This window comes from Apodemus sylvaticus, chromosome 6 (genome assembly GCF_947179515.1).
Source record: "Apodemus sylvaticus chromosome 6, mApoSyl1.1, whole genome shotgun sequence".
Classification (NCBI taxonomy): Eukaryota; Metazoa; Chordata; class Mammalia; order Rodentia; family Muridae; genus Apodemus; species Apodemus sylvaticus.
In genome coordinates, this window is record NC_067477.1 from 132,587,983 (window position 1) to 132,614,373 (window position 26,391).

The window sequence follows — 26,391 nt, forward strand, 5'->3', positions numbered from 1 at the left end:
TGTCACTGGCATTAAGACCTCAGCCTACCCCCAGTTTGCTCTCTCTGCTTCATGCTTTCACTTCAAGATGAACTACTTGCTGCTCCAGTCACCATGCCTGGCTGATGTAATGCCTCCCTGACGTCATGGTAATGGACTTTTATGCCCTTTGGAACCATAAGCCCAAATAAACCCTTCTTTCTATAAGTAGCCATGAATATGAAGTTTATCACAGTCATAGAAAAGCAACCAGTAGCACCCATCAAGCATGTTGCTAGCACTAATGTTCTGATGTGCCCAAGATGGCAGAAGCCAAGGTGCTTTTATTCATAAGGCTGTCCCAAGGGCTCAGAGGTTCCCTTTTCCCCAGACCACTCAGAGCCCTGTCCTATCTTTGGGATTTGAGCAGTTCACATCTGCTTGAGCTAGTTCTTTGATGAAGAGTAGCTTAGAGATTTAAGGATCTAAGAGGTTTAGGGGAAGGTTGAAGGATATGATGAGAGGGAGCAAATGGGAACTTACCAGGAGGAAAAGGGTGTATGTGTAGATGCTGTGAGTTTGTTTAAGCCAGTTCAAATTTGTCGGAGTTTTTTTTAATTATTTGTTTTTATTTTATGTGCATTGGTGTTTGCCTGCATGTCTGTGTGAGGTATGTCCGTGTGAGGGTGTTGGATCCCTTAGACCTGCACTTACAGACAGTTGTGAGCTGCAACATGGGTGCTAGGAGTTGGCCTGGGTCCTCTGGAAGGGCAGCGAGCACTCTTAATTGCTGAGCCCTGTCGCCAGCTCCTCATTCAGTGTTTGTTACTGGTTAGTCTGAAAAGCTAAAATTCCTGTATGGTTAAGGTTAAATGAACGGAAAAAGAACTGGGCTGTTTTCCGTGTGCTTGTGGTAGGATATTTTAAAAGACGGCTTGTTTCTTCTGTAAACTTAGCATTCCTGTAGACATCTTATTCATAGTGACTACCAAGGAAGGCTGGGAGTCCTGGTCCTAACAGGGCCAGCCAGCAAGCAGGATGCCGGTGACTATTTTGTGATTCTTTAAGAGACTTTGCACACATTTGCCAATATTTTTCTCGCCTCAGAAAGTTGTTTATCCAAAAGTAATAGTCACCTGAAAAGAGTTTCAGATGACAGTGGTTCATCCACTGTCATGTTCATGCATGACTTCGAGAACACGTTCTATGACTCCAGGCCCTAGCTGTCCAGCGCTATAGTAATTAACACAGTAATTAACCTTCCCTAAGTCACGAAAGGGCAGTTTCATGTGACGTCTCCATGTGCTTGCTCTGACTTAATAAAAGCCTGTCTCTGTTCCTACGTGGTTCTGGGTGGTCAGACCTTGCATTGCTGGGACAGAGAACCTGAGAGCAACTGTTTTCAGGAGAAAGGTCGTGTTTTTTGGCTCTTGATTGTAGTCTGTGTCAGTTGGCTCCCAAGATGAAGTGACAGCATGGCAGATAGAAGAGGTGACAAACAGAGATGCTTATATCCAGGAAGAGCACAGAGGCTGGGGCAGGAAGGGACTGAGGGCAGGGCAGAGACAGACACATGGAATAGATAAGAACAGGGAACAAGAGCTTCAGATTCTTGTTCTCAGATGATCCTTCCTGCAGCCCCGGCCCACCTTTCTACAATAGTGCCACCAGATTCCTCTCCCACCAGTGGCTTAATCCATTACTGAAGTCAGAACTCTCAGGATCAACCACGTCGAAACGACTGGGTCTAAAGGGTTAAACCAAGCCTTCTGTAGATGAGCACTCTGGGAGATGGTTCATATCTAAACTAACTGAATTCTTTGCACATTTCCCCCGTCTCTGGTATATGTACATCTGTGTGGGTGTGCGCGTGCGTGTGCGTGTGCGTGTGTGTGTGTGTGTGTGTGTGTGTGTGTGTGCATGCTCGCGCGTGCCTGTGCCTGAACCTGCATATGCATATGCACATACACATGCACACACACAGATGCACGCACACGCACAAAGCAAAGCAAAAGGTCAATGTCAGGTGTCTTCTTCAATTACTCTCTTCCTTTAAATTCTTTAAAAAGTTATTTTTGGGTAATTGTACAAATGAATACATGTAGTTATATCGTGTCCACCCAACTTCCCAACTCCAGTGTCTCCTGGGCCTCCTTCAACAACCCCCTCCCCTAACTCCATCATGTCTTCTTCCTCCCCCACCTCCTTTTCCTTCTTCCACTCTTTGTCCGGTTAATCCAGTTACACACATGGACCACGAGTACCCACCCCTGGAGTCCACACATTACTAAGGAAAACTGACTTTCTGTCTCCTGGTGGTCATCACCTGTCGGTGGTCACTCAGCTAAAGGTGGGGGCGTAGCATAGCTCTTCATTCTCCATGTTGGAGGGTTGATTGGCTTGATCCTGTGGCAGGAGTTAATGAGTTCAAGGGCCTTGTCCTGCCAGAGGACACAGCTCACAGCAGTCTTCCAGGACCTTGCCATCCCAGCCCGCCCTCTGAGCCTCGCTAGGAGGAAGGGGTGTGTGTAGATATCCCACTCAGGGTTGCACACTCTACAGTTCCTCACTCGCTGCATAGCTGTGAGTCTCTTTACCTCAGGCCTCAGCATAGAGAGGCTTCTTTGATGGGGTTGACCTTATTTTTGGAAAGAGTCTCTCACTGAACACACATCTCATGGATTTGGATAAACTGGTGGGTAGTGAGCCCCAGGGATCTCTCTGCCTTTGTCCTCCTCTGAGCTCTGGGAGCTGCCATGCCCAGCTTTCATGTGGGTGCTGGGGATTCGAACTCATGTCTTTACACTTGGGCAGCAGGCCCTTAGCTGACTGAAGCTCTAAGCCATGGTCTTTCTATTTCTTCGTTCTATAACCTTCTATTACTTCATTCTCAGAGAGGGACTGACATATTTGGCACTACTCTCTTCAACTTCTATAGCTACAGAATATCCTGCTTATAACTGGAGAAACTGTCTATTTTTCTCCTGCTGGGCTACTTTTTCATGGCAGACCTCTTAGGTAAACCTTTGTCTTTGGTTTGAGTTTTTATGACTCATGCAAAACCAAACCAAAAAAAAAAATCATTGCTTTATGTTAATTAGGTTAAAGCATCTAAACCTAAGGCCACTTAAATTATTTAAAAAGCAGAATGGGTTTTCTTTCTCTGATTTTATTTTCAAAGTTTCCAGATGTGTGTGTGTGTGTGTGTGTGTATGTATGTATATATGTGTGTATATGTGTGTATATGTGGTGTATATGTGTACGTGAATGTGTGTAGTTGTGCTGTATTTGTATATGAATGTACATGTATTTGTGTGTGTGTTGTATGTGTATATACATGTGGTATGTCAGTGTGTGTATCTGTGTATGTGTCTGTACATGTGTGTGAGTGTATGTGTGTATGTCTTTCTCTGTGTATACATGCTGCATGTGTGTGTGTGTGTGTGTGTGTAGTGAGTGTGTGTGTATGTGTATATAACAGTGTGTATGTTTGAGTATATATATTTTGTGGTTTCTGTATGTGTGTGTGAGTATATGAGAGTGTGTATGTGTGTGTGTGGATGTGTATGCATATGTAGGTGTCTGTATGTATGTGTGAGTGTATGTGTGTATCTCTTTCTGTATGTGTATTGCATGTGTGTGTTTGTGTATTTTTATGCATGGTGTGTGTATGAGTGTGATATGTATATGAGTGTGTGTGGTATGTGTACAGTATGTGTGTATTTGTCTGTATGTATGTGTGTTTCTCTGTGTATATGTACTCCATTTGTTTGTGTTGTGTATGTGTGTATGGGTGTGTGGTGGGTATGTATATATTTTTGTCTATGTGTCTGTATGTGTGTGTGAGTGTATGTATGCCTCTTTCTCTGTGTATGTGTGCTGCATGTGAGTCTGTGTGTGTGGTGAGTGTGTGAATGAATATGTGTGTATGTGTGGTGTGTGTGTAAATGAGTTTGTCTGTATGTATATGTGTCTGTATGTGTGAGTGTGTGTACTCCATGTGTGTATGTATTATTTAATTAGAACAATTTTGGCATCTGAATTTAGTTACATTTACATAGTGAACCCACAGATGAAACCTGGTGGTCATGTTTTTAAAAAATAAAAACAAACTTACTTTCACAGCTTTCTCCTAAAAATATCCTGTAGTCAAACATGTCTAAATTTCAACTGACTTTAAGGATTCATTACATTTTTCCCTGATGTTAATAAAATTATGGAAAATTTGTTTTGTTTAAATTATCATCTATAATTTCTCAAATGCATTCATGTTTTTCTTTTTTATGTCTATAATCACTGAGCTTCTGATAAAATTACATTCTTACCTACTTAGAATATTATATTTATAGGATATTGTATAAACTCTTTCCTTATTTAGACCCTCCCATGAAGTTTTAGGTGAGGCTTCCAATACATTAGGATCTCTACCTTGCAGGAATTGGGTTTGTGATCTGCAGCAAAAGGATGGGGACAGTTAGAAGGTGGTAACAGTGAGTCACCTTCCTGAGTTGGGAAGATTCACGGTGTGTGGGAGTGAGCAGACACTGCATGTGTCCTTCGAAGATTCCTTACGTCTCAGTGTTCTTTGTAGACGATGCAAGTGGAGTTTGTCTGTTGTAGACATTAAAGAAGCATTACTCACCCACATGTTACAGTTACTAACTATATATGTACTGTTGAGTCCTATGGCTGGTTATGCTTATGGTCTCTTGTTTCCACTAGACTGTAACCTGTATGCAGGGAGGGTTTTGAGTGTCTGTTTTATGCACTGATGCCTTCCTGGCCTGAAACTGGAGAATATTAGCTGATGAGCCCCTCCCTATTGAATTCCTTCTACTGCCTGTATGTGGTCTGGACTTACGTTTTGTCATCGTCGTTGTCGTTGTCGTCATTGTTATTTCCTTTGTAATGATTTTGCTAGTTGAGCTTTAAGTTTCTTTGGTTTTCTGTTTTCTTTTTTTTTTTCTACTGTTTCTTTTTTTTTTAAACCTAAGTTTTCTCCCCAAAATGTGTTACTATCCAGGCCATCTAATTGTAATTTTATCTTACATATCACTATCTTTCTTTGTATTCTTTTCTTGCCTACATATGGGGAACGGGGCCAGAGACGTCTTCTTCCATATGGACACGTTGCATACTGTCATTGCTCTAGTAGACATGTGTGTTAGCCTGTGTATCCGCAGCAGTCTGATGATCTCTTGTCCCTACAGTGAAGGTAACCCCGCTTGTCAAATAGTCCTCGGATTTTGTAATCTCCACAATACATTGTACTTTACTGTTTAATATTTTCAGATTGTGATACGATTTAAGAACCTAATGTTAAAGTACAATTCTAAACTTAAAACTCTGACAAATTAAGTCTGGCACAATGGCATAATTTACCCTCTGAATTTAGGTACAAGTTATGGAGGAGAAATTAAAAGCAGCTAATATTCAGACCAGTGAGTCAGAGACACGGCTATATAAGAAGTGTCAAGACCTGGAGTCTGTGATGCAGGAGAAGGATGACATCATTCAGAACTTGGCACTGCGGCTCGAAGAGCAGGTTAGGAAACCGAATGGTCAGTCGTGTTAATGTGTGCTCATCGACAGGTCATTAAAAACAAAGCTTAGATATGGCACTATGGAGAATCTTACTCGTCGGTTTATGTCACATGGGTTGGTAAGAGGTACAGGTAAAAGGTCATTCCTTTGTTGTCTTGGGAGTGACTCAAGGCCTCAAGGAACGATCTAGCATTTTTTATTGTATGTGAGCTTGTGCACACATATATGTGCATGTGTGTGCATGTGTGAGTATTTATGTTTGTTCATGTATGTGTGTGCATGTATGCGTGTGTGCGGGTGTGCTTGTCCGTGTGTTCTATATGTAGAAGTCAGAGGGCACTTACAGGAGTTGGTTCTCTCCTTCCACCATGTGGTCCTGGTGACAGAACCCATGACATCAGGCATGGTGGCACATGCCTTTACCCATGGGCCATCTCTCTTGCCTCAGATCTAGTAGGTGTGTGTGTGTGTGTGTGTGTGTGTGTGTGTGTGTGTGTGAGAGAGAGAGAGAGAGAGAGAGAGAGAGTGTGTTCTTTACATTCAGACTTTAGAGTTTAAATGTGATGTTTTTCATTTTGAAATACTTAGTTTATAGCATGCATAAAATATTTGCAGCCAAAGTGGATATGGTGGTCCATGCCTGTAATGCCAGAATCCTGGAGGCTGACACTGGAGGATCATTAGTGTGAGGCTAGTCTGCACAACATAATGAGATTATCTAAAGAAGAAATATTTACATTGTACATATTTATGTTTGAACTAATCCTCCTGCTCAGAAGTATACAGTTTTCAGCTGCTCCCTATGAACAAGTAGAGTTCTGTCATTTTTATGACAAAAATTCCCCAGGAGTGTAATCACTCATCCCGTCATCCCAGCACTTGAGAAGCTAATGCAGAAGGATTGCCCTGAGTCTGGGCTGCATACTGAATTAAAGCCAGCCTGGGTTACAGAGTGAGACCTTGTCTCATTAGGATTAAGTGACACTCAGGTAGCCATTTAATGTGACTGCTGTGTTTGTTAAATGCATTAACATCTTCGTTTGTTTTCCCTTCCCTGTGGGCTCAGTGCTGTAGGACAGTGGTTTTCAGATCCTTGAAGCCCTGTCCCCAACCGATGCGATTTATATGCCATTCACATTCTCTGGAGTTTTGTGACCAGAGCCAGGTTTTAAGGTTGCTAAAAATGACAAACTAGAGTTTCTCTGTTTTGTTTTCTGTTTGAAGGAGAAAATTGCCCTGCTCTTTAGCAGATTCATGCTCTCTGCCTGACTCAGCAGATTCAATTCTACTGGACCAGAAATCGTTCCTTTTGTTGATATAGTCAGAGGATTCACTACATTTTATGAGTATCTGAAGGGGGGGTGGGGCTGCTGCTCCAATGAGCAATGCTTGCCGAACTAGAGAGATACTTTGTGCTGCTTCAACTAAATACTTGACAGAAGCAACTTGAAGAAAAAAGGGTTTATTTTATTCACGTTAGAGCGTATAGCCCATCACCACAGGGAAGACATGCGGCAGGAGGGAGTAAACTGCTCACCTTGTGTCCACAGTCAGGAAGCAGGGAGAGATGAATGGTGGTCCGAGACCCCGGCCTATGGAAGAACGCCATCTGCATTTGAGGCAGGTCTGCCCACATCTATCACCCCAGTCTAGAAAATCCCTCAGGCAGGCTTTCTTGGAGCTCTTATGTCCTGTGAGGTGTGATGTGACAGGTTCTCGTCGCATCGCTTCCTATTCTGCTGAACAGTTTTCCTTCCCTTCCCTCTCCCATCTTCTTGTTTTAACAAGATCTACTGTTCAGGCTGGCCCACACCCCATGATCCTCCTGTCTCAGCCTCTAATAGCTAGGATTACAGGCATGTACCACCATGCCTGGCGATTTGGGCTTTTAAAAATCTGGTTACTTGGAGGTAAATGTATTAACCTGGAAACAGGTTTTAAGTGGATTTGACTTCCAGATTTTATGATATAATATCTCCGAGCCAAGGAGCTCATGTTTAAACCAGTTGTTGTGTTATTTCAGAAACAAGTGAGGATACAAGAAGCTAAAATAATAGAAGAAAAAGCAGCTAAGATCAAAGAATGGGTAACAGTTAAGTTAAACGAGGTATTTACTGCTACATTTTTCCTTGATTATTTACTTCTTTGAATTAAGATCTTTAGAATATATGATCCCAAGTGAGACAGTAAGTTCTGGCCATTGGTTATTGTCCTGTGTTTTGATAAACTTGTGATAGACTGCTTTCATTTTAATATCCATTATATTTTTTAAATTTAAAAATACTGATATACTCATGATGGTGACTGTAAAAAGGCATATTGTAGTGGATTGATTTTAAATAATTATGAATATTACATGTGTATGTCATAAAGCTATAGATTTGGTATCTAAGAAGCACAGACTAAATGCCAAAATAGTTGTTTTAAAATTACTTTACAGTGGGAAATGCATAGGGATGAAAACTTTTATTGTTAGAGTTGATAGCCAGTGCACATAGAGTAATTATGCATTGCTATTTTCTAAGTTTTTTAAGTTATTAATGAATTTAAAAATTATTATTTTCTATTAAAGTATATCATTCTACTCTTTTATTCAGCTAGAAGTAGAGAATCAGAACCTTCGTTTCATCAACCAAACCCAGACAGAAGAGATAAGAGCGATACAGTCAAGGTTGCAAGGTACGGAGGTTCTCACTAAGATGGGGTCGTGGGTGCACCTGGCTGCTTAGGAGGAGTTTACTATTAGTGTTTCAAGTATCTGATTGTGAATATCATATAAGATGCTATTGTTAGTAAATGAAAAATAATTTCTCCATCCAAAGAGAAGTTGGACTGAGGAGCCACAAGCAAAAAGAGACAAGTAATGGTATATTAATTTACACAAAGTGGCTATTACATAGGTCATTGAAAGATGACTGCCAGGTAATTTTGCCTCTCTCTCCAAAAGGCATTTAAAGTCCATTTAAAATCCAAAGAATCAGTCTGCTAGTACTACGACATGTTCATGTCAGCCTTGACGTTCAGGGAGCATAGGCAGTGGGTCTCGTCTCCATGGTAACAGCATGTTGGCTCTCCCAAGCAATGACTGCAACACTTCTGTCACCTTGATGGAACAGAAAGGGGAAACATGAAGGCAAATGGTAGAAGGATGTGTGCTAGAGGTTTGTTCTTCAGCATTGTGAGATTTGAACATGAACTTCAGCGGGAGTTAACAGACCGGGATAGTTGTACCTGTGCCGAGGGCTTTCAAGGCTCCTTGGCTTTATGCATTCTGAACATGCCCCTGAATTTGGAGTTTCTTGAAGGCAGGTTGGTTCGGTGGGTTCCCAGATGCCTCCTCTGGTTGTGGCAAAGGCCACAAAACTCAGTTTGCCCACACATTATCAGTGTTCTAGCCTTTCCAGGACCAAGTCTTCTGGAAAAGGATCTGAATCTTGGCAAATGGGAATGCCATTGATACTCCAGGATGTGATGTCATCAGTCATCTCTGACCATTGACACTCGTGGATTGAATTTAAACTGTCCATTCAATAGAATTTACCTCAGTTTCAGTAGGTTTACCATTAGAAAGGTAGTCTACTGTGTCCTACAGACACTACTAAATGCTATTCAATAACCGAAAAGTGGTAACACTGATTTCAATGTATTTTTTAAGAATATATTCATTTTTAATTCTGTAAGTAGATCAGTGGGTTGAAATATTAGGTATTAGAATCACTTATAAGACATGTTTAAAATGTATTTTCCTGATAACCACTGGGAATATTTTTTTTGAAAAGCATGTTCTTTTATTGAAAAAGGAAGTAAAAACATTTTATGATAACATTGAAGATTTACATAGAAAGTATTTCTGATAAGATAGAAGCGATATATAGAAAAACACGTTAAAATTGACAATTTCATGGAAAATTAAAGAGTAAAGTGGTAGACATAAAAAATTGCTAAATTAATTGGAAAATGAAATAGAAACATTTTATGATAGAATTGAAGATTTATGTGGAAAATATTTCTGATAAAATTATAGAAAATATAGAAAAAGATGTTAAAACTGAAGATTATCATGGAAAATTTTATATAGATATAATAATGATAGGCATAAAAGTATTCCTAAGTTGATTAAAAGTGGAATTATAAACATTTTCTGATAAAGTTGAAGATTTACATGGGAAATATTTCTGATAAAATTGAAGAAATATATAGAAAGACATGTTAAAATTGAAGATTATCATGGAAATTATATAGGTAAAATGGTAGGCATAAAATAATTCTAAGTTGAATGAAAGTGGAATTATAAACATTTTCAGATAAAATTCAAAATTTATATGGAAAATATTTCTGGTAAAATTCAAGAAAAAGACAAAGATGTTAAAATTGACTATTTCATGGAAAATTATACAGATAAAATGGTAGATATATAAAAACCTTTCTAAATTAATTGAAGGTAGAATTAAAACATTTTGTGATAAAATCAGAGATTTACATGGAAAACATTTCTGATAAAAATAGAAGAAATACATAGGAAAACATATTAAAATTGAAAATTATCATGAAAAATAATGCAGATAAAATGGTAGACAGAAAAAATTACTTGGAAGAGGAATTACAAACATTTTCTAATAAAATTGAAGATTTACATGAAAAATATTTCTGTTAGTCTGTGTCTTTTTATTGAGGAATTGAGTCCATTGATGTTAAGAGATATTAAGGAATAGTGCTTGTTGCTTCCTGTTATTTTTTATGTTATTTTTATGTTTGTGTGGGTATCTTCTTTTGGGTTTGTTGGAAGATTACTTTCTTGCTTTTTCTAGGGTGTAGTTTCCCTCCTTGTGTTGGCGTTTTCCATCTATTATCCTTTTTAGGGCTGGATTTTTGGACAGATATTGTGTAAATTTGGTTTTATCATGGAATATCTTGGTTTCTCCATCTGATGACTGAGAGTTTTGCTGGGTATAGTAGCCTGGGCTGGCATTTGTGTTCTCCTAGGATCTGTATGAGATCTGCCCAGGATCTTCTAGCTTTCATCATCTCCGGTGAGAAATCTGGTGTAATTCTGATAGGTCTGTCTTTATAAGTTACTTGCCCTTTTCCCCTTACTGTTTTTAATATTCTTTCTTTGTTTAATGTATTTGGTGTTTTGATTATTATGTGCTAGGATGACTTTCTATTCTGGTCCAGTCTGTTTGGAATTCTGAAGGCTTCTTATATATTCATTGGCATCTCTCTCTTTAGGTGAGAGAAGTTTTCTTCTATAATTTTGTTGAAGATATTTACTGGCCCTTCAAGTAGTTGGAGATCTTCTCTCTCTTCTATACCTATAATCCTTATGTTTGGTCTTCTCATTGTGTCCTGGATTTCCAGGATGTTTCGGGTTACAAGCTTTATGCATTTTGCATTTTCTATGACTGTTGATTAAATGTTTTCTATGGTATCTGCAGCACCTGAGATTCTTTCTTCTATCTCTTGTATTCTGTTGTTGATGCTTGTGACTCCTGAATTCTTTGCAGCTATCTCCAGAGTTGTATCCCTTTGTGATTTATTTATTGTTTCTACTTCCACTTTTAGATCCTGGATGGTTTTGTTCAGTTCTTTTACTTTATTGTTTGTGTTCTCCTGTATTTCTTTAAGGGATTTTACCTATTGACTGGTATTCTCCTGTATTTCTTTAAGGGAGTTATTTAGTCCTTCTTGAAGCCCTCTATCAGCATCGTGAGATACAATTTTAAATCCAACTCTTGCTTTTCTGGTGTGTTGGGGTATCCGGGACTTGCTGTGGTGGGAGAACTGGGTTCTGATGTTGCCAAGTAGCCTTGGTCTCTGTTGGTAGGGTTCCTGTGCTTGCCTTTCGCCAACTGATTCTCTTGTGTTAGTTGGTCTTGCTGTCTCTGGCTGGAGCCTGTCCCTCCTGTGGGCCTGTAAGCCTGTGTCCATACTCCTGGGAGACCAACTCTCTTCTGTCAGGGTCTGTACATGGAAGGTTGTGGAGCTGCCTGGCTCCCTGGTGAAAAAGGCAGCCTGAAGACCTCTGTCCCAGCTGCTCCACTGATCTGAGGCCCTGTGTGTTCCCAGCTGTTCCCCTCCAGAGAGGAGGTGGAGATCCCACCTCTGTGCTCAGAAGTGAAAGAGCTGCTGGGAGATCACTCTCTCCTGGCAGGCCATGCTCAGAAGCTGTGGAGCCACCTGGCTCCCCGTTGCAAATGGTGGTGGAAGGACTTCCGTCCCAGCTGCTGCACTCTGATTTCAATATTTAATTTCAGATATTTTTGCTTTAGAAACAAAAACCAGTTATTATTTTCAATTATTTGAAATTTGCTTCAAATTACCTTTTCTCTATCCATCCATTTTGTGTGTCAGAGCACTCACATGTGTGTGGAGAGCAGAGACGACTTCCTGTCTCTTCTTTTACCATCTTTTATCTAGTGTATTTTTGAGACAGGGTCTCCCACTGAACCTGGAACTCACTAATGTGGTTGGCCTGGCTGGCTAAGAGCCTGGATTTGCCTATGTCTGCCCTACCCGGGCCCGGGGCTTGTGCTAGTTATCATATTTGACTTTTCTGTGGAGACTGGGGCCACTCACTGATCCTGAGACGCAGCACGCACTTTACCCGCTCAGCCAGCTCACCAGCTTCCCGCCTCATGTTTCTTGACTATCATAGAAACCTACAGCCTGGACGTTGTCCTTTGTATTTTTCCATTGTGGAGTTTGCCTTCCTTCTAACCTCAAAGGCTTGTGTAGCTGTCGAGACAGAGAGTTCTGTAGACACTGTCCTGGTGGTAACCACTCAGTTGCACACTTGGGTGAAGAAGAGGTGACTTCATAGGTGCACATGTCTTGTGTTCACTCAACTGCACCGACTGGACTAGGTCAAAGCAGTGCTGTGTGACGGGTCCTGAGCTCTGCAGACTCAGCCTCCCCATTTCTTCCTTACATCCTCAAAACCATGGGTCCCACGTGATGCACTAAGAACGAACTGGTGTGGCTGAAAGAACATGATTTTTGGTTTTTAAGAGGCTTTTTCTGTGTTGCCCTGGCTGTCCTGGAACTCACTCTGTAGACCAGGCTGGGCTCGAACTCACAGAGTGCCTTCTTCTACCTCCCGAGTGCTGGGATTAAAGGCATGTGCCACCACTGCCCGGCTGAAAGAAAATTTTAATGTCCTGGTACTTAATAATAACCGTGTTATAACTCTAGGATATTTAATATGTTTATATTAATAATGTGATTGTGATAGCAGCACTGGTTTCCCGAAGGAATATATGAAGTTGTTGATTGACAGGCTCTCTCTCACTGTGTAGCCCAGGCGTACATCTTCCACCTCAGCCTATAGTGCTGTGATTACAGGTGTCAGCCACTACACCTAGAATGACAGTCTGCTTAGGGCCTGCTAAAATACTTGCTTTCATCTCCTCCATCTGGATGATAAAAGATAGACACTTGCTATGACTGACTATAGGTCCAGATGTAGACTCAAGGCTTCCAGTTTCCATGACTCTCACCATCACTGAAACTGGTTGAATGGACCACTTCTATTTCCAAAATATTATCGACTTCCCTGATATTTCTGGCTTGCAATTCTAGTCTTCACTGACAGGCTCTTGGGTTTTAGAAACTAAGTGGTTCTGATCCTTGGAAACTAGGCTCAGACTGGAGCAGAGATACCACATATATGCTAGATTTAATATGCTTACAAAATATATATGGCTATGTTATAAACTATATATTATATATATTGTGCACATAATAGAAAATAGATGTATATATTACACGTATACATATACACATACATACATGCATACACATACATACATACATACACAAGCAGTTGTTTGTCAGTATCCACAGAGGATTGAGTCTAGGATCCCCATGAATACCAAAGTCTTTGAGGATGCTCTAGGTCCATAAATAAAATGTCCCACGGGCTGCGCATAATGGTCTGCACACATTCTCCTGCAATTGTCTTCAGGTTACTATAATGCTGAGTGAAAGGTAAAAATTGTATAAACATTTGTTGGGCTGTATTTTTAGAGACTCATAGTACACTATCTGTATATATTCAGTAGAGACAGTTTTTTCCCTAAATACATTTGATTCACCATTGGTTAAATCTACAGACGCAGAATCGGTGGAAATGAGGACCATTTGTACATAATCATGACTATATATTGTGAATCCATTATGTGATGGATGATCAACACAAAATATTTAAAGACACCTCTGAAGAAATGTTTGTCTTCATTATCATTTGCTCTTTAGGGTAACCCACCTCACTTCTGTTGTTTTCCTAATGCTCTGAAGTTACTTTCCTCAGGAACTTTGCTTTTGACCTTACAAACAACAATGTCAATTACCCTAAAGATGGGCTAAACCCACAGTTAGTAATCTGAGGCCTGGACTCAGGTCACCAGGGTTGACAGCAGGCACCGTTACCCTCTGATTCCCTCCCAGCCACCACCTCCCTCTCAACACACGCCCTGATTTAGGGTTCTATGCTCTATATCAGGATTTCCATTACTTAGGTATAATGTATACTTACGTATAAGAGGAAATTCAGTCTTTTTTTGTTTTTTCCCCTGGTATTAAGAGTGGTTTATTCAAGTCTTTATATGTTTTCAATCCGCAGTTCTAATAAACCACTATAAAAATTTCAACTGCATTTTGCTTAATGACCTTACAGAACTCCAAGAGAAGAAGGTATCCTGTGTCTCCACCCCAAAGCCCTCCGAAGGGCAGCGCCTGAGCAATTTGACTTTTGGATGCTTCTTGTCCCGAGCCAAGAGTCCTCCTTGTGTAGTAAGATCCGAGGAAGTGAGCAAGATGGCCTCCAGTGAACCTGAGTTCACCGAAGGAAGATGTGTAGAAGGTACTTAACAGTGGGGGACACTTTGATAACTACTTTGATTCTTTGTTACTTCAGAGAAGAAAATACTGCCTACATAATCTAGCCTTGGTGCTGTGCCCTTCATTTTCACAGTCTCCTTCTAAATTTTGCCTGCTGGTGCAGCCTGGCAGCAACACCTCACGGGTAATCTTGTTTGTTAACTTTTTCCAAAAGACCTAGGGAAGCTTGAGTTTGCAACTTACTTATGTCCGGTTCTAGTTTCCTTCCAAAGCCTGAGAAAAATGTCCGCAGTAAAAGCTGCCTCTCGGCTGGGTTTTGACATTTTGAAAACTGCATAATGCTTTTTCAGTGGAAGGCTTCCTTGTGACCAGTTTCTTGCTATTATTCACATTTTGTTACTTTTCCGAGAAACCCTTTCAGTGGTCAGCTTAGCACCACTGAGCTTGCCTGTGCTGAAGTTCAGCACTTGAAGATGTAACCAATCCCTCTTACAAAAACCTTGAAAATGTAACCAATCCCTGGGGCAGAACTTGAGAGCGTCTTTCTTTGGCCTCTTGTTCCTTAGTTGTGAGGTTCATATTCATGTTTTCAGAGTTCCTTTTCTATTCACTCTGGAGTTTTAAGTCATTATTTATGAAGCTGTTGGTGCATTCCATTTGTCATGGTGCTAACAAACTAAATCCATATCTAAAGGCACTTAAAGAGGTCGCTCTTATTAAAACATGTGGAGTTACAGTTAAACAGAGAGCAGGGAAAAACTTTTTCTGTGATTTTACACATTTTATGTGTTGAAGCATGGACACAAAGTTGGTTTCTGAAATTACAGTTTTGTGCTTACATTATGGTGTAAGGCTAATGAGAAAAGGGTTGTCATTTTCTTTACTTCTAAAATGGAAGTAACGATGTTCATTTTTTTTTTTTGGCAGCTTCTTTCTTTGATGGTCAAATTCATCCTTCTTCACACTCCACTCCTTCCCTCTTTAGACTGCTGCCAACTTTCGTTCCCCAACACACGTATTTGTAAAAAAGCAATTTACTTTTGATACAATTAAACTGACGTATAAGGATTATATGTTTTTTTGTAAACCCTGCAGTTTTCAAACGTGCTTAAGAAGGCATAAAACTAACCAAGAATAGAATAAGCTGGCCTTATTCACGTGACACGGCCAAGCTCCACAGTGTAGTTATGTCAGGCCGCGCGCGGGCACGTGCAGTGTAGTCATGTCGTTTTTTTAAAGGCAACCTGCCAATGTGCTGTGTCTTCCTCTAGAGATGGAAATTGCAGAGAACACTGCTGACCACCAAGTCCAAGAGAACAGCAGAAGCCAGAGAAAGCTGCCCGAGACCTCTTGCAGCTCAGAACAGAACCAGAAAACGAGAGCAAGCTTTGCAACGGATGGTGGTACGTCCCAGAATTCCGGGGTTCCAGTGAGTGACTGGAGTTCAGACGAGGACGATGGAAGCAAGGGCAGATCTAAGTCCAGGTGCACGTCCACCCTTTCCAGCCACACGTCTGAGGAGGGTGGCCAGTGTGGCAGGACGGGCAGCGAAGCCTATCTCACAGCATCTGATGACAGTAGTTCTATATTCGAAGAAGAGACTTTTGATGGTAATAGACCTGAGCACAAGAAGCTGTATTCATGGCAGCAGAAGGCACCATGGAAAGCTCAGAGTAACCTTGCAAAGGGGAATCCTCAGTCAGGAGTAAAGGAGCAAGATAGTTCCTCAGACGAACTGAATAAGAGATTTCAGTCCCAGAGACTGGATTACACATCCTCATCGAGCGAGGCCAACACCCCAAGCCCTGTTTTAACCCCAGCATTAACCCCCAAACACCCTAACTCACTCCCTGCAAAAGGAACACCGTTAGTGCCGCCACCATTCCAGCCATCCCCAAAGCTAAGGATCCCCAACGTTTTCAGTATTAGTGTGGCACTCACCAAAAAGCACCTGAGTCAGCCACAGTTGTGCTCGGACCGGATGTTTGGCATGAACCGGAATGCTATAAGCATGATCCGGCCGCTGAGGCCTCAGGAAACGGACCTCGATGTGGTTGACGGTACCGGGGCCGAAGCTGTGAACAGCATGGACACCGGTTGCGATGACGGCTTATTTTCCTATGACTCCCAGGATCCTCCGTGTGCAGATGACCAGGAAAACAGCGAGGCCGCAAAGAAGGCCTCGTGCAGCAAACCCCCCACGCCTCCTTTGCACCGCTTCCCCTCTTGGGTAATTACATCTGGGTGCAGCCCATGCGCGGGGCCTTTTCTCGGCACGTGTTCAGGCTTCACGCTACCCCCCACCCCAGCACACACGCACACATCCCCACCCCCAGCCCCTTTTCTTTTCAAATCCAGCATTGTTCTGACAATTCTCAGTTTTCAGAATTCAGTTTCCCCCTTCCCTTCCCAGCTATGTTCTGAACAATTGAGAAACAAGACAGATGGGAATTCAAAATACGGCTTTAGTTAACTGATGAGAGCATTGGGAGCAGGGAAGGTGAGCTTTTCAATGTTAGAATTTGGAATTAGATTTGTTCACTCAGGCCCAAGCTGGAGCTAGATAATTCTGGCTTCCTCCTGAGGGAAGCAAGCCCAGGGCCGCTCTGACTCATCCAATATGAAGATGCTTATTTCCTGCGGAAGCTACTCCTCGAAAGCTAGGAGAGAGGACCGGTGCTGGGCTGTGTAGACTGAGCGGGAAAGAGTGGCTGATGTGGAGAGCAGGCACGTTGGTTGCCTGGAGGCCCTGGAGGGTGGGGTGGGACCGAGGGGTTCCCTCCATGGCTGCGCTGCTGCAGCGCTTCTGAAGCGGCACTTAGGTCTTACAGCTCGGAGTCTGGCTTTTCACTTGATTAACAGAGGTTTCGCTTTACTCGTTGTGAACTTACAAATCCCTTACTTCAGCTAAATTAGCTTCCTACTAACCCACAAGAGGCTGTTTTCTCTTTGGAAACATTGTGACTACAAAAGCAACTTGTCAATGACTAGATATTTCTTCAGGAATATCTACATTGCCTGATATAAAAACGAATCTGTCTATAAGCTTTGACATTTATGTATTGATGGTAGGGGCGAGCACACTGCAGGGTACATATGGGGGGTAGAGCACAGTTCTTCCCCCTCCCCCACCCCATGGAGGTTCCAAGGCTCAAACTTTGTCACCCTAACGTACCAGCACCTGGAGCCACTGAGCCATCTCGCCAGCCCCAGTAGTCTACCTTTAAAATTAAATGAATTGATCTTCTTTGTAGATTTATGGTTTCCCCACTATGTTGGGACAATTTAACATCTGGGATGCCAGGTGTTTTGGGTTTTTCTAATTGTTATTATGGTTGTTTTATTTAGTAGCTGCTATGACTGTAAGCAAATTACAGTGGCCATGGCTGCCCTGATATCAATTCAGACTTAAAGGTGTGTCTGCTTTGTATTTACATCTTTTCCTTTCAGTGTCCACATGAAACTGCCTCTTGTTTATTGCTAAATTCTGCACCGCACCAAAAAAAAAAAAAAAAAAAAAAAAAAGGAGAAGCCAATGGCCTGTGGCTCCCTGGAATTCTAGTTCTGTCACCCTTAGGCGACACAATGCTGAGAATTGTTTTGTCGTTGTTGTTTATTGGTTGAAGATCTTCAGAGACTGATGTTAAGCTTTCAAGTTCATTTTATTTGGCAGTTTTACCTTTTCTTTCTTTTCGTATTTTCAAGCTATTTGGTCCTGGAAAAGTCGAATGCTTCTCAGACTCCTAATGTACTGACCCAGGGCAAAGGTTCAAAGGGTCACATTTTCAGGTTTTCAGGATATGTTCCAGCTGCCTCAGTAAGATACTCATTAAAGCACGCCTACCCTGTTTGAATTAGAGTATCATGGAGAATGTAATAATCACTCTGGTAGGGCAAGCTCTGACCCAGCACTACCTCTGATGGCCTGCTTTCTGAGTGACCTGGCTTGTCTTCTCATCTATGGTGACTCTCTCTCCAGTTTCCTCCCTGCTTCTGTCTCTGTCCTGTGCTCACATGAGACAGACTCCAGTGGACTTGAAGTTCCTTCTTAGATTGCTTTAGTGCTGACCTCTGCCGCTCGTCTCTGTGTGTAAATCCCTTCAAAGAAAGCACACCCATTCTGTTTGGCACTAGTGCATCCAACAGGCCCCCATCTTCAGTGTCCTGTTGTACAAATGATCTTGTACCAGTTCCTGTCGCCACTGGCCAGCCCAGTAGAACAGCGTGACATCTGCTGCCTTCCCTGCTGTGGTCCAGGCAACTGTGTTCAACTGTGTTCAAAGGTTTAGACCCTTCTATAAAAGGCATGGCACGGTGATTCATGTACTGGGAACCACTGGGATCCTTCTTGTTGGCTGGTAATGATAACCTTGCAGCACCCATTTCAGAGATCTTTCTTGGAGATGAGGAAGAAACATAATAAGCTATTTTTGGAACAAGATAATCATTCCAGTGTGATTCTCAAATCCATTTCTTATTTGACCCAACGTATTTTATTTTACTGAAATGTATATTGAAATAAGAAGGCAGTAACATTTGATGCTCTGCTGTGGTTCTTAATGTAAATTTTTCTTTTTTATCCGAGCTATGGTAACAGATATTAAGATGATATCTGTGTGTAATTAGTGACTGTGAGCAGCTGGCTTCATGCAACGGCTATCCAGAGTTTCCCCCTTTAACCACATGTAGAATGTCACTGTGTTAGAGAAGGGGTTTACCTGAAATCAGTGCTTGCCAGTAAACTCTCTCAGGCTTGTTCTTAAATCACCTAAAGTCAAGATACCAGGCCAAAGTTTGGGAACAAAAACAAATAATAGATTGACTGCCGAATGAAATCTTCACGGTGGTACATTTCATCAGCACTGATGAGTTTTGCACTAACTAGAATTTTATACTCTAGTGGATGTTGTCTGAAGAACAAAGGAAGGGTGTTGTGTTCACTGTAATCATTTCATGGCTGTAAGCGCCTGGTGCAATCTCTCTTTTATATTAGGAGAGCAGGATATATGCTGTAGCCAAATCAGGCATCCGAGTGTCTGAGGCCTTCAATATGGAGAATGCTAATAAAAGTAAGTGCTTTCTTTGCATGTTGTGATTCGGGTGAGCCTTGAGTACGGGTATGCTTCAGAGGAAATGGGATGCAACCACAGAGAGGCAGGAGCACGTGCTTCTGCTAAAAAACTCACCAAAGCGATCAGTTACAGAACGGTGTAGGGTGGTGCTCACCAGAAGCTGGGCAAGGGGAGATGCTCTTTAGTGGGTATAAAGTTTCAGAAGAAAAGCTGAAGAGTCATTTTATAACAGGGTGATTAAACTCTACCATAGCAACAAATTATACACATAAAATGCTTAAGATGGTAAGTTTTACTGTTTATGGCTTTAAAAAATCATAATAAAGGGGTTTTTTAAACTACATGATTTTGTATTACTCTTTCACTAGGCAAGACCTTCCTAAATGTCTAATGTTACTAGAGTAAAGGAAATATGTAAGTGTTCAGGAAATGCTTGCTGATTTGTGTTAAGATTGATGTTTATTTTTTAGGATAAAGGCATGAATATATTCAGTCCTGATATAGATTGTTCTTTACTATTTTAACCCTTCCCCCCTCCACACACACACAAGGCAAAGTAAAAAGACAAGGGCATTTTATCTGTTTTAAGCTACAAAAGTTATAAAAAAAATATTAGTTTGTATATTATTTTCCCCTTTCCTTCAAAAATTATAACAGAAATAGTCATTCTCACTATAAAAAATATAAGGTCAACACTTGGTAGGTTGAGGCAAGAGGATCTAGAGCTAAAGGCTAGCCTCAGCTAAATAGTTGGTTCAAGGCTAGCCTGGGTCACATGAGACCCTGTCTCAAAATCGTAACACAAAATAGTTCACACAGAAGTGTCTAGAATAAGAAAAGAAACACTTCCGGTGGGTTTCTTCTACCTCCCACCTGTCTGACTTCCAACTGGTTCATCGGGGCTCCAAATCCTCAGAGAACATCTTCAAAGGGATCACTTACTAAATCAGTCAGTGGTCGTTTATGCTTAACTCTTAACACTGGAGAGGCTAAAGATGTAAAAGCAAGATTTCTGCTGTCAAAGAACTTAGAATTGGGGAGCTGGCATGTGTGAGGAAATAATGACCGATAAAAAACACTCTATCTGTAGCTGGTTATATCACCTCTAATGGCAGCAATCCGGAGCCGAGGCCAGAGGACCACTGCTGGCTGTGGCTCCACAGAAAGTCCCCGTCACAAATACGAGACAAAAAAGTGTAGCTACAGATCTAGAAATGTCATAATGCGTAAAGCAGAATGCTATTAATAACCACTACCTATTAATCTGATTTCTTTTCAGTATATATCCATAAGAAATAGACCAGTGTACTAGTTGGAAGGAATTTCTTTAATGTCGTTTTCTGTTTCAGATTCTGCAAACATACTTTCCTACCCGGCAGCAGGCCCTTACACGTCTCTCATATACAAGAATATGACAGCCCCAGTGTACACAACGTTGAAGGGGGTAATGAACACATTTCTCGCTGTTAGACATGTGGTTCTCTTCAGGATAGTCAGGGAAGCTTTCTTCAAGCTGCAGATTCCACTCTTGACATTTTTATATCGATTCCTCCCTTTGTAGAGCTTTAAATGGTCACATTAATATATCTTTTTTTAAAAAAAAAAAAGATGATGAAGAAGAAGAAACAGAAAGGCCTGGAGAAGATGATTATGATGTGACTCTCTTTACTCCCACCCCGAGATGTTAGCTTATTATTAATGATGCAATGGAAACTCCTAATTTAGAAAGGTCTTTGTGTTCCTGCCAGGGTCCCCTTCTTTGCCAGAAGAACCTAATTAAAACAAGGACCATCAGATATTGACAGTCTTATGTTTTCAGGAATCTTTTATAAATGACAAATTCCTAGCTAATTAAAATCTAAGGTTTTGAAGACAGATTTTCATGATGTCAAAATATGCTATTTTTTCTTTCTTTTAAACTATGTACCAGTAAGCACTTTCCGTAGAGCATTACATGTGTAAAGCAGACAGTGACTTTAGAGGTGGATTCAGGGGGCTGTTCTATTTTTCTTTAGAAGGCGACACAAATAAGTAGCAGCCCTTTCCTGGATGATTCCTCTGGCTCAGACGAAGAGGACAATTCTAGGGCCAGCTCCCGGATGTCCGAGTCAGATGCGCGCAGCCGCAGTGGGCCGAGCAGTCCCAGAGCCATGAAGCGAGGTGAGGGAAATGCGCATGTGCAGGAGGCAGTGCCAGCACACGGTGAAGGTTGGTTCAGGACTTACCTCGGTAGGATTTCTAAGAAGGCAAACAGTAATGAAATGGGCATTAGCCTAGGACTGAGACATTTATATTCTAGTGGTAATTTTCTACATGGTTCTCAGTGATTTCACACAAACCACTCTTTCATTTAATCTTATTGCTGATGTCGTTATTAAAAGTAGTATATTACTATAAAAAGAAATAATTGGTCAAAATGAGGTTTGTTTTTTATAGTTGTGGCATGTTGTCTAATTTGTGGGAAGATTTATTTATACTTTTCTGTTTGTTTGATGATTTTTAAATTTTATTTTTATTGGATATCTTCTTTATTTATATTTCAAATGTTATCCCCTTTCCAGGCCTACCCTCCAGAAATCCCCATCCCATCCCCCATCCCCCTGCCTCTATGAGGGTGCTCCCCCAACACCCACTCCTGCCTTCCCGCCCTGGCATTCCCTACACTGGGGCATCGAACCCCCACAGCACCAAGGACCGCTCCTCCCACTTATGTCCAACAAGGCCATCCTCTGAGACATATGTGGCCAGAGACATGGGTCCCTCCATGTGTACTCTTTGATTTGTGGTCCAGTGCCCGAGAGCTCTGGGAGTCTGGCCGGTTGACACTGTTGCTCCTCCCATGGGGCTGCAAACCCCCTCAGCTCCTTCAGGTCCTTCTCCAACTCCTTCATCGGGGACCCTGTGCTCAATCCAACAGTTGCCTGCAAGCATCTGCCTCTGTATTTGTCAGGCCCTGGCAGAGACTCTCAGGAGACAGCTATGTCAAGGCTCGGGTCATCAAGCACTTTCTGGCATCCGCAACATTATTTAAATTCTTAAATGTCAAGAAAACACATCTACGATTTGTGTTGGCTAATCTGATATTAATGTAGGAAACAACTGCAACTTTACTTCACACATACGTATAGCTTTTGATAATTTAAAAGTTGTATGTGTGCATATGTGTTTACTACCCGTGTGAAACTCAGAGGACAGCTTCAGGCTTTACACACGAGTCAGCTGGCCCACATGCTTCTAGGAGCCTCTTGTCCCTGTCTTGTGCTGGAATCACAGAGGCTCACTGCTGTTTCTGGTTTTATATGGATTTGGGGGATCTGAACTCAAGTCCTCGTGCTTATGCCGGCTTTGTCCTTGAGCTGTCTCTCCAGGCCAGCTTTGAGTGAATGGTGTGCACAGACAGAGGTTACAGAGAGAGCTGATCTCAGTAAGTGGCACCTGTACTTTAGGAAAGCCTTGGATTTGTGTTGATTTTCAAAATGTGTTGCTCTGAACTGCCACCATCTTCAAATCCATGGGCTTCAGCTGGAGCCACTAAGCTGTCTGTGGGTCAGTGTTTGGGCTTTCGCCAGTCTCCTTGCTCCATCGTGGTTACATGGTCACGTTGTTGCTGAGATTGTAGCTGCTAGTGTTCCTCACAGCAGCTGTCGGGCTCCCCTGTTATGGCTTTAAGCTCAACCGTTTCCTTCTCTTCCCTTAGTCAAGGCTGACCTCACTGACCCTCTTGTTTACAGGTTTGTTTTTTTTTTCTCAAGATAGGGTTTCTCTGTGTAGCCCTGGCTATCCTGGAACTCACTTTGTAGACCAGGCTGGCCTCGAACTCAGAAATCCACCTGCCTCTGCCTCCCAAGTGCTGAGATTACAGGCATGAGCCACCACCGCCCAGCTACAGTTTTTTTTAATGCTTATTTTGTTTTGAGGCAGGGTCTCTTGTAGCCCAGACTAATCTTGAACTTGCTCTGTAGCCCAAGTTGGCCTTCCTCTGCCTATCTCCCTGCTTTCCCCTCCCGAGTGCTGGGCGTGTTTATATATGTGTACCATTGTGCTTGACCTCCATGTTTGTGTAACTGATCCTCCACATGGCTCTGTTCAAACATGGCTGGGCTCCACCCTGACCAACCTGTTCAGATCATCATCCTTGACATTCTTTGGTGGCCTGGTTGTCCCATACACTTTAGTCTGCTCTGTATTTCATTTTGTTGTTGTTGTTGTTGTTGTTGTTGTTGTTGTTGTTGTTGTTGTTGTCGTTGCACTTATTACCTCTTGGGTGTCTGCTTTCCTTCACTAGACTCTGTTGCAAGAGGACTCAGACATTTCCTTTGTTGTGCTTCCTAGCCCTGGCACCTCGGACAGGGCTTAGCACATTTACCCTGGGCTTGGAATCTGAGCTTTGCCCTACAAAATCACCCCTGGCTAGTAACTTGACTTTGCATAAATCCTGCCGTCTCTGGAGCCGTCTCTGCTTAGACAATGAGAACATTAGCTAGGATGATCTCTGAGGTTCTACATGTCTGGTATCTGTGTCAGACAACTGTTGTTTGTCTGAACAAGTAAGCAAAGACTAATATTATATGAGCGGTCTTCCTCTGTGCCGTTTAGTAACCATCTTTTTAGATGCATATTGGCCTACGTTCTGACTTCACTTAGTGTTTATAAATCTCCACTTGTATTTAACATCTATATATGGCTTGTAACTCACAGGAAACTTTGTAGAAAGTCAACTCAATTAGTGTAAAATGTTCCATTGCCTTTTGCTTCATAGCTGTCAGTGTATGAATAGCATGTTTGTGTCTTTGAGGCTTATAGCGCGTATCTTTAGTGAAGGGTCTTTAAAGCCAGTGAGCTGGTTAATAGTTTACTAGACTCTCATAAAGAGTTCTGAGGTTCAACATCTGATTGCCCATGTATCAATATATAAATACACATATTTTAAATCTTTTAATAAGATGCACTTGTAAACTTGGATGATATTTGATATATGTGAGAAAACTCCCTGTTCCAATCATACCAAACTATTATTTATGTTCTTTTGACTTTCATGGAAATTTGTGTGACAGTTCCAACCTTAGTTCTGTCTCCTGCATTGAAAGTTCTCCCTGGCTGAAGGAATGGGAATGGATCTTGTGAAGGTGGTTTATGATGTAGGATTAGTTGCCATGTACAGGAGAACTTACCTGTGTGCTGTTGGCCTGTGCAGACAGGAAATAGTGACTCGATGTCTACCTTTGTCTTTCTAGGTGTGTCTGACTCTTCTGAGAGCGATTATGCCATTCCTCCGGATGCCTATCCCATAGACACAGAGTGTTCACAGCCTGAGCAGAAACTCCTCAAAACCTGCTTGGCCTCCAGTGACAATGGGAAAAATGTAAACGTGGGATCAGACTTTGACAGAAAAAAAAAAAAGAATGAATCTATTAGTTTGACTTCCCAGAAGGAAACAAAATCCCATTGTCAAATGTTTTCTTTTCATTAGGAACTATTAGAAAAATCTGGGTACCTACTAAAAATGAGCAGCAGAGTCAAGACTTGGAAGCGGAGGTGGTTTGTTCTTAAAGGCGGAGAATTACTCTACTACAAGTCTCCAGTGAGTGGGCAGTGCTCCCTTTGGGAGTGCTCCTTTTGGGAGTGCTCCTGTTGGCAGAGCTCCTGTTGGAGCCTGAATTCCTCACGCTATAAAACAGACTCCCAGATGGGTTTTCTTTTTCCTCTGTAATAAAAAAAATTAATTATGGGGCCTAGAGAGACAGTTCAGCATTGGCTGCCCCTGCAGAACAGCAGAGCATCCTGGTGTCACTCCCAGCACCGACATGGTGGGCTCGAGATCATCATAACTCCAGTCCCAAGGGATCTGACAGCCCCTCTGGGTGGTATAGCCACTGCATGCTCACTATGTGTAGACAGACATGCAAGCAAGACATGCACCTACATAAATAGAAATGCAGGTTAAAAGCTAATGATGGATTAATGACACCAAACACTTCTGTAGTGGCTGTTATAGCTGCTAACCTCTCTCTCTTTCCTCCTTGCGTACAGAGTGATGTCATTCGGAAACCCCAGGGCCACATTGAACTTAGTGCATGCTGCAGTATTTTACGGGGAGATAACAAGCAAACGGTTCAGGTACACATCTTTCCGATTCATTATTCTTTCAGTTGGTACCATAAAAGCCAGTTCTCAGATGGGATTAAATTATTTGGTGTGCTTTTATTCATTTTAGAATTAGTTTGATGCAAAAGTTTGTAATAATCCAATATTTTTAGCTAACCCTGTACTTTAAACTAAGTACAGGTATTTCCTACCACTGCCCTGTGCCTTTCTCCCTGAGTTTTTATTTAATCTCCTGGGCATTCCCAGCTCTCAAAATATCGGGCTGTTAGGGGAGGTTTATCCAGTAAATGAATTTCTGAGGTGTTTGTGACATAATATACTATTGAATTCAAGAACCCTTATATTTTAGCATAAAATCGGACAATGACAATTAGTTCTCCCATGAACTTCAAGGAGGGAAAACTATTGTTGACCAGAGGCACTGTCCTGGCAAGTGTTATCAAAGATGGCTGATTCCCGTCTCACCCACACATAAATCTGCTAAATTTAAAACAGGCTCTGAGATATTCTAAATTCAGACACTTCTGAAATGTTTCAATAACATTTGTTGTTGGTGGTGGTGGGATCCTTTGTTTGTTTTATCTGAGTAGCCCTGGCAGTCCTGGAACTCACTTTCTAGACCAGGCTGGCCTCAAACTCAGATCTGCCTGCTTCTACCTCAAGAGTTGGGATTAAAGTTTAGCGCTCCCACTGCTGAACACCCATTGTGTTATTATTGTTATCATATCATCATCATTATGATTTTTGTCTTGTTCCTGTGGAGGGTAAAAATTTGGCTAGAAATGTTCCACGGTTGATGCTCTCATTGGACCGGGGATGCCTGAGGTTAAATAGAATCAGGGAAAGCTCTGTCGTGGAGCATGACTGTAAGGAA

The 26,391-nt window shown here is 41.8% G+C and overlaps 1 protein-coding gene across 2 annotated transcripts in view; it reads left to right on the forward strand.

Moving 5' to 3' along the window:
- The window catches only part of Plekhh2 (pleckstrin homology, MyTH4 and FERM domain containing H2), a 99,093-nt gene that overhangs the window by 33,796 nt on the left and 38,906 nt on the right, over window positions 1-26,391 (forward strand). Inside the window, exons 4-14 of one of the 2 annotated variants that reach the window (XM_052186491.1) lie at window positions 5,354-5,503; window positions 7,526-7,609; window positions 8,100-8,181; window positions 14,177-14,362; window positions 15,612-16,570; window positions 19,334-19,409; window positions 20,762-20,856; window positions 21,428-21,572; window positions 24,647-24,774; window positions 24,883-24,993; window positions 25,443-25,529. In XM_052186491.1, the coding sequence (XP_052042451.1) occupies window positions 5,354-5,503; window positions 7,526-7,609; window positions 8,100-8,181; window positions 14,177-14,362; window positions 15,612-16,570; window positions 19,334-19,409; window positions 20,762-20,856; window positions 21,428-21,572; window positions 24,647-24,774; window positions 24,883-24,993; window positions 25,443-25,529 (2,103 nt within the window). The remainder of the gene's footprint in view (window positions 1-5,353; window positions 5,504-7,525; window positions 7,610-8,099; window positions 8,182-14,176; window positions 14,363-15,611; window positions 16,571-19,333; window positions 19,410-20,761; window positions 20,857-21,427; window positions 21,573-24,646; window positions 24,775-24,882; window positions 24,994-25,442; window positions 25,530-26,391) is intronic. The other variant, XM_052186493.1, reaches the window with a different exon arrangement.